The 8,936-nt window shown below is 41.7% G+C and overlaps 1 protein-coding gene across 3 annotated transcripts in view; it reads left to right on the top strand.

Moving 5' to 3' along the window:
* Positions 1-8,460, top strand: part of LOC123506884 (G-protein coupled receptor moody-like) — a 13,309-nt gene extending 4,849 nt beyond the window's left edge. For 2 of the 3 annotated variants that reach the window (XM_045259257.1, XM_045259258.1), the window contains exons 5-11: positions 597-724; positions 1,034-1,184; positions 1,621-1,714; positions 1,876-2,011; positions 2,781-2,933; positions 6,647-7,842; positions 8,105-8,246. In XM_045259257.1, coding sequence (XP_045115192.1) covers positions 597-724; positions 1,034-1,184; positions 1,621-1,714; positions 1,876-2,011; positions 2,781-2,933; positions 6,647-7,800 — 1,816 coding nt within the window. In that variant the 3' untranslated portion in view covers positions 7,801-7,842; positions 8,105-8,246. Of the gene's footprint in view, positions 1-596; positions 725-1,033; positions 1,185-1,620; positions 1,715-1,875; positions 2,012-2,780; positions 2,934-6,646; positions 7,843-8,104 lie in introns of all 3 variants that reach the window. The other variant, XM_045259259.1, reaches the window with a different exon arrangement.
* The last annotated feature ends 476 nt before the right edge of the window (positions 8,461-8,936 follow it).

Below are 8,936 nucleotides of genomic sequence, written 5' to 3'. Positions count from 1 at the left end.
GTGAATAACACATATATGAGAGTTTTTGGAATTTAAGGATTATAACGTTTGAGTGAGTGCACAGTGTTGTAGTGTCTTTCAGTGTCTTTTCTTGTTTATATATCCTGTAGCTATTTATATCCCATATTCTGAAACGTACACACAACATTGCGTTTAGAAGTGAACTCATTAACACCCTCAAGACACATTTCACTAAGCATAAATATAAAGTAATAGCTGCACAAAACTGTCTCTGTGTGATAGAATGAAATGATAACAGAAAATGTCCTTGCCAGAAATTAACAAAGAAACAAGCAGAGAGTAATCATGGTCTTGGAAATAGTACAAGAACGTTTCCATTGTTTTTCTAGTGTTGTTGTTCAGACAGGACGCTGAAAGTTTCATATCCTCCCCTTGGAAATTTGAAATGACGCGACTACGACTGAATATCCATTTCTGTATTAAAGTACATTGAATTTTTCTGTTTACATCTTTATTTCGCATTTGATTATTTGTTTATTTATCTATTTATTTATTTATTTATCTTCACATGATTTCTGTTTACATTGTTGGTTTTTAAGACCTTGATCTAGCACAAGTTCCTGCACCGTTTCCAGGTACATCATGATCGCTCACTTCAGCGTGTACAAGTTGGTGTACCGCAAGGGATGGATCGCTCTCATGATCGCCTTCTGCTGGGTGTTCGCCTTCGTCATGCTGCTGCCAACATTGCTCAGCAAGTGGGGTGTGTGTGTGTGTGTGTGTGTGTGTGTGTGTATGTGTGTTAGTGTGTGTGTGTGTGTGTGTGTGTGTGCGAGTGTGTGTGTGTGTGTGTGTGTGTGTGTGTGTGTGTGTGTGTGTGTGTGTGTGTGTGTGTGTGTGTGTCAGTGTGTGCATATGTGTTATTGCATCCTTAACTAAATATTGACATGACCAGACAAGACATTAGTGTGTATTGAGTTTATGGCAGTAATGTCGGGAGTGAGTGTAACCATCATTACGAGGGATGAAGAGTGTTTGCAATGCTCTGACGGTTCCCTGTGCCATCCTATAGGGAGGTTCGGCTTCGACCCGCGCCTGCAGACGTGCTCCATCATCGACGAGGAGAACAAGTCGCCGAAGCAGGTGCTGTTTGGTCTCGGGTTCTGCGTGCCAGCAATCATCATCATCATCTGCTACTCCCTCATCTTTTACGTCATCCATAAGTACGCATCCAAGTAACTGTTTTGTTTAAGTGGCATCCTTAGGGACGTTGTGGCGGCTTGCACGCTGACCTTACAACAGAAACATCCTAAACCAGAGACCCACGCCAGTCAAGGAAGGAGTGTCGGATATATCTTCCTTCACGCTAGGTGACTCCTGTTCACCATGCACTGAACAGATACAGTGTACTGTGGGAGACGGGAAAGTGTGATTTGCTCTCCTGGCGGGACGGTAATAAAGCTTGTATCCAAAAAATACTCTGTATCAAAATCTAAATGGGCAAAAGAATGAACGACAACAAAAACAACATAAATGACACCATCATCATCATCAGTAATAATAATAATAATGATAGTAATGACCATCATCAATGTTATGATTGTATAGCCATCACTCACAATACTGACTACCGTCATTGTTACCATTACTCTGCTCCAGGTCTGAAAAGCGTATGCGGCAACACAGCTCCCGCAGCGTGAACGGCGCCCACCACGGCCCCTCCCTGCAGCCCCAACCACGCATGGCGGGCAAGGTGGGTGGCTCAGAGAGAGAGAGAGAGAGAGAGAGAGAGAGAGAGAGAGAGAGAGAGAGAGAGAGAGAGAGAGAGAGAGAGGCAAACTGAGTAATATCTGCATATTTCTTCTTTCCTTCCTTCCTTGTTACCAGTCACCTTGATGATCATGCCACACACAGATGGAGAGAGAGGTGAGGCGGCGGAGGAATGAGTGGCGGATAACCAAGATGGTCCTCATTATCTTCATCGCGTTCCTCATCACGTACCTGCCCATCACACTCGTCAAGAACCTGGACAAGACAGTGGACTACCCAGGCACGTGTTCTCACCACCTTGTTTGTTTCCTTGTTGATAAAACATCACTACCGAAAATGCATAAAATAGTCATGACACATGTAGATTATGCGGTACAGCTCTGGTCCCCACATTATAGGAAGGATATAGACCTATCAGAATTAGTGCAAAGGAGGATGTCTAAAAAGGTGCAAGGGATGATGGATATTCCCTATGAAGCGAAATTGAAGAAACTTAATTTGCATTCCTTATAGTAAGTTAAGAGGGAGGCCTGATAAAAGTATTTAAGTGGTATAGGGTTTACATCAAAGGGGACATGAATGAAGTTTTTAGGATCAGTAACAGAGATAGAACCAAAAATAATGGGGCTTAATCTTCAAAAGTTCTGGTCTATAAGAGATAAATGGGAAGAAACTAGTTCTCTGACAGAGTGGTTGATGAGTGGAACTGACACAGTGGTGTTGTTGTTAGCCCTGATTCAATAGGGAGCTTTAAAAGATTAGATAGATTTATGTATGGGGATGATAGATGGATTTAGGCAGCTTTGTTCATACTGAGACGTGTAGGCCTGACATCTTGCAGTTTCCCTCTTTTCTTATGTTTTTTTGTTCAGTGACAGGCGGGGCGTGGGGTGGAGCGTGGCTTTGACTGGGAAGGAGGGGAGAGATAAGGAAGTGACATGGGCGTAGTGACAGGCATTAGTGGCTTCTTTATATTAAATTTTGTTCACGTGTTGTAGTGAGTTACGGTGGTGGAGATGCGATGCCTTACACTGTTTGCCTTCCCTCAGGTCTGCACGTCCTGGGCTACGTGCTTATCTACGTATCGTCCTGCATCAATCCTGTCATTTATGTCATCATGAACCGCCAGTACCGACAAGCGTATAAGACAGTGCTATTATGCAAAAGACCCCGCCTTCCCTCTCTCACCTCGTCCCATACCGGTGAGTTGGACATCTGGACACACACACACACACACACACACACACACACACACACACACACACACACACACACACACACACACACACACACACACACACACACACACACACACAACAAAGCTATCACGATAATATTCTCATTAAACCAGTAATAGGTCTCCCATAGTACACCAAGAATAGTGTGTCTTTCATTTAATTTCGATGCTCTTTTCTCTTTCATTGTCATTGGAAGAAGAGAACTGAGGGCGCCACTGACCATAGAAGCTTACACAGACCGAGGAAGGAAAGCGGCTTAATGTATACCGTTAGCAGAGATAGATGATAATAATGATGATGATAATGATGATGATGATGATGATGATGATGATGATGATGATGATGATGATGATGATGAGGAGGAGGAGGAGGAGGAGGAGGAGGAGGAGGAAGAGGAGTAGGAGTAATGCAAGGAGAAAGAAAGGAAGATAAATTAATAGCAAAAGGATATGAAAAAAGGATATGCAAGGGGAGAAAGAGGAGGAGAAGAGAAGAAAAGGAGGAGGAGAAGAGGAGCAGGAAGAGGAGGAGGAATACTAGGAGAAAGAAAAGGAAGATAGACTAATAACAAAAGGATGTGTGAAAGAAGGATATGGATGAGGAGAAAAAAGAGGAAAAGAGGAGAAAAAGAGGAGGAGGAAAGAAGAGGGAAGAGGAGGAAAGAAGGAGGAGGAAGAGGAGGAGGAGGAGGAAAAAAAGAGAAAGAAGGAAAAAAAGGAATAAAAAAAAGATAAGTGTACAAAGCTGCTTTCCTGTCGAGCATCGGTACAGGATTTTGGGAACTAGTACTGGCGAGCGTCTTCTCGTGGAAAGACTTCGTTAAGATATTCTCGGGACAAACAACAACCTAGAGACTCTGAATGGGCCAACGAAATGGGACACGTGCAGCTTAGGTCTGGTGTGTGTGTGTGTGTGTGTGTGTGTGTGTGTGTGTGTGTGTGTGTGTGTGTGTGTGTGTGTGTGTGTGTGATTTACGTACAGCTTACATCTGGCGTAATAGCTACATCCTTGGTGCAATAGGTGAATAGACTACACAGGTTTACACATTTGTCACGCTGTGTAGGACATACTAAAATCTCCTGGCCTTTCTAGATTGTGTGTGTGTGTGTGTGTGTGTGTGTGTGTGTGTGTGTGTGTGTTTGTTTGTTTGTTTCAATATATATTTAACCCCTTGAGTACCATGACGCGTTTCCGTATTCATTCTGCTTACTGTCTAGTGATTTTATACAGCTTCAAAAACTTATTTAGGGGATTAAAATAGAGAAGACTGTGGCCATTAATCTTCTGACCTCCATATACTCTTCCTAATGTCTATATAATGGTCTAATTGCTTACAAATCTCAAGGTAAAAATGTGTCTCAGTATTGAAAGGGTTAAAAGCACAACTGTCACCGTACAACACACTATGCAATTCTTAAACCAAATGACAGACTTTTGACATATTTTTTTTGGATAAGAGGTAACTTTGCCGTGTTCTATGATTCCTGACATTATTTGCATGAACTGACCCTGATGTGTGTGTCATTTGTGGCTTTTGAATGTACCTACAGTGCCATACAACTCAGGAGTGTGTTTTTTGCATGAGTGTCACTGTCGCTGTTCACCCTCACCTCCACCAACACACTGTGTACACTAAAGGCGGCGTCACACTAGCACTTTTTCCGTCGTCTCAGGCGATTTCCGTCGTCTTTTTACTCTTCCGTCAACTTTTTCCGTCGTCTTGAGTCAGACGGAACGCATCGTTTTCGTCTAGCGCCAATTTTTAGTCAAAATAAGAACTATGGTTTCTAATCAACACTTTTATTAAAAAAAATATTTTTTTGTTAAACGGAAGAATGCTATTATCATGGCATGAAATTTAAATGAGTTGGTGAATATATGTTTGTATACATATTTTTACATATTTTTTTTCTTCTAGCCTAGCAATGAAAAGTTCCTCAGTTGTTTGTGTACATTTCCAGGGGAGTGCGAATGTGCGATGCTTTTGAATATTTCCAAGGCAACTTCCAAGTAGCTGACCAAGATGAGCAGTGGACAAAACACACTGACGAATTTCTCATAGAGAGTATTAGAGGTCACCGTTGCCTTTGGGATCACAGAACAGCTGATTACATTATAAGGTGCAAAAAAGCCGCGGCTTGCTGGGGTGAATGAGGAGCCATGTTTGTTTACAATCGACAAGCGCGGCAAAGGCGGAAGCAAGCTTGTGTGTGACGGCCACCGTCTGCAAAAGTTGTCAGTCGTCAGAAAATTGACGGAAAAAAAAGACGGAAAAGTGCTAGTGTGACGCCGCCTTAACGCTTCCACCACAGTGTCACATCGCCAACTTCTCTCTCCCTTTCTCCCTCCCTCTCTCCCTCCACACACTCACACTCAGACACACCTCACACTTCTCACCTCACACTTCTCACCTCAGATTTCACACTTCACACTTCTCACCTCAGGCACACCTCACACTTCTCGCTGTTCACCCTCACCTCAGACACACCTCACACTTCTCACCTTACACTTCTCATCTCAGACTTCACACTTCACACTTCTCACCTCAGACACACCTCACACTTCTCACCTCACACTTCTCATCTCAGACTTCACACTTCACACTTCTCATCTCAGACACACCTCACACTTCTCATCTCAGACACACCTCACACTTCTCGCTGTTCACCCTCACCTGCACCACCACACTGTACACCAACGCTTTCTTCCACCACAGTGTCACAACGCCAACCTCTCCCTCCCTCCTCCCTTCCTCCACACACTCACACTCAGACACACTCCACACTTCTCACAGCTTCCTCAAATTCACCCTTGGAGTTTAGAGACTCGCGCTCCTCAATTGTGTGATTCATTATTTTCTTTTTAATGCTTCATGAGTTTTGATGAAGATGATGATGATGATGATGATGATGGTGATGATGATGATCTCTGCTTCAACTGTTGATGATCACAATTACTAATGATAATAATGATGATGTTGATAGTAATAATGATCATAATAATAACAATAATAATGCTAATAATAATAATAATAATAATAATAATAATAATAATAATAATAATAATAATAATATTTATAATAATAATGATAATAATAATAATAATGATAATAATAATAATAATGATAATAATGATAATAGTAATAATAGTAATAATAGTAATAATAATAATAAGAAGAAGAAGAATAATGATAATGAAAAAATAATAATTATATAATTATAATTATTATTATTATTATTATTATTATTATTATTATTATTATTATTATTATTATTATTATTATCATCATCATTATCATTGATTGTTATAGACTGTTGTCATTATTATTGTTGTTTTTGCGGCAAGCAGTAGGCAGTGCATGATGGAAGTTGGTGGTAGAGGGGAGAGGCGTTGTACTGCACAGCCAGTATGACTGAAGGTGAGAAGCAAGAATAGATAATTCCATCACCCCTGGGGGAGGGTCGGCCATGGCGTGGCGTGATGAGTGATTCCTGTTTGGGGCAATACAAGGAGCTGTGGCCACCTGTCAGAGCGCAGGTGTCCGCGTGCCGCCTTCCTTCCTGTGGACGGGATGACCTGTAACTCTCTGACTTTGGTTTGTCAATAGTACAGTATAGTTACAGGAAGTGGGGCGTCATCGCACACAATAACCAGCATGCTTGCTCTCCTCCCTACAGAGATGGACAAGAACGCGCACTGCCACAGGTATGAGTCCATCAGGTGCCACAGTTGCATGTCCCAGGCCAGCCCTCCACCACCATCACCACCATCCGCCCCCTCTTCTGACCACCCACACCCTTCCCGCCACTCTCTACACCTGGTTAATTCTTTTAAGAAATCCTTTGACTATTGTCTTCTGGAAATCGTGGCGTTTATCAACTTGTTTAGTACCGCGCAAGGCAAACCAGACTGTCCTGACTCCTGTGAGGAGTGCAGGAGGCTTAAGGCGACCCATAAACTCAATTGCTTTGATTGTCAAACAAAGAGGAACACAAAACGAAACACATTGCTTGCTTTGGAAGTTCTGGCAGACAACAACATATCAAAAGAGGTCCGGGAAGAAGACGAGTGCTCTCAGGACTTTGTCGACCACCTCCTTCACCTCGACTCGCCGCAACTCAAACACAACAAAAGGGAAGAAGGTGTGAAAACTCGACTGAGTAAGAAAGCAACCATCACAACGAAGTCGAGAACTAACACGCCCGAGCTTCTTCGAGTGAGCAAGATCCCACACAGCCAGAGTATCGAGACTCTCAAGCCAGCTACTGAGATGACACCAGTCAGTATTCAGCAGCGGCCACACAGTGACGGAAGTTACTCTACTGCTGAGCCAATGAAGTGTTTTGAAGCTGCCAGGTGCCCTCAAGCTTGGAGTCAAATCACACCAAGCACCATCCCTCGGACAACACTACTAAAGGCTACTCAGCATGACTCTCCTGCATCTTCACAGCAAGGTTTCCTAACGTCTGTGGGAGGAGACTCTGATTCGGGACACATTGGTGCTGTTACAGATAGCTGTTCCAAGATAGAGATAACTTCAAGTTCTTCCGAAACACGTTTAGATACAAAGTCTACAAGTGCTAGTCTTTCTTCCTTATCCTTCTCTTTCCCACCTGCTTCTCATTCTTCAAGTTCTAGCAAAAATCAGTGTGACCGTCCTTTACAGCATGAACAGAGTTACATTTCCTCTTCTCATCCCCGTGTTCCTAATATCACTCACTCTACCTCCTTCACGTCTCATGAGAGTATAGAGGAAGGCTCTCGGGATGAGTCATCCAAACACGCTGAGACACACCAGTATGGCTTCGAAAACCCGGCGTACCAGGACTAAGTGTTTGCATGGCCGTGCGTGCACCTTCATCCTACCATGCATGTGAGTACAGTACATACCACATACACTTCCAGTATTTACCGTTGCTAATTCACGCTGTTCTTTTCTTTGCTTGCCTTGCTCTTGCTGAATGAAATTATGCTCTTCTCTTCACACATTTTGAGGACTGCCTGCGTCGCCTTGCCCTATCAACCATGCTTCTTATCTACTCACGCGTCTCCAAGCACCTCCACTAATACAGTGTCTGTGATCGAAATACTTCATTCACACATGTGTTATGACGTCTCTGTCTATTTGTTTTCAGAGCGCGGGAAAGCACGAGGCAAGGCGGTAGTGGAGGAGCTCAATGACAAGACAATGATGTCACAGGTTTCTTTCTCTGACGCCGCCGTCATGCCAGAGTGCCATGAGCTTCCCGAGGTCTTCGTCGACAAATGAAGCGTCACAGGAGGTGAAACACTTGCAGCCACGTGAGGCGAACGACTCCACTATTCAATGAGGCCCCCAACAGTGCACAGTGGGGCCAATCACTGAAGCAAAGTTGCTGAAGGTGGCTTGAGGCTATACTTATGACAGGGCCACACAGAATCTGATGTAAACACGGTGTGTGCCTTCGGTGAAGGAAGTGCAATGAGTCTATATGATCTATATATATATATATATATATATATATATATATATATATATATATATATATATATATATATATATATATATATATATATATATATATATATATATATATATATATATATATATATATATATATATATATATATATATATATATATATATATATATATATATATATATATATATATATATATATATATATATATATATATATATATATATATATATATATATATATATATATATATATATATATATATATATATATATATATATATATATATATATATATATATATATATATATATATATATATATATATATATATACAAAATGTGATGATACGGAAGGCGATTCCGGGAAAAAATGAAGCCAGAGTTTTTGTAATAAGTGTAAATATCATATAGAGATAACTATTTTTATCGTAGAGACATAAGTACGATGGTGGTGGAGTGTGTGGGACGTGGTTGAAGTAGGGAGACAAGCCAGCGTGGGTACTGCGT

The sequence above is a fragment of the Portunus trituberculatus genome, chromosome 21 (assembly GCF_017591435.1).
Source record: "Portunus trituberculatus isolate SZX2019 chromosome 21, ASM1759143v1, whole genome shotgun sequence".
Taxonomy (NCBI): domain Eukaryota; kingdom Metazoa; phylum Arthropoda; class Malacostraca; order Decapoda; family Portunidae; genus Portunus; species Portunus trituberculatus.
Note: the sequence above shows the minus strand (reverse complement) of the source record. Positions and strands in the feature narration are given on the sequence as shown.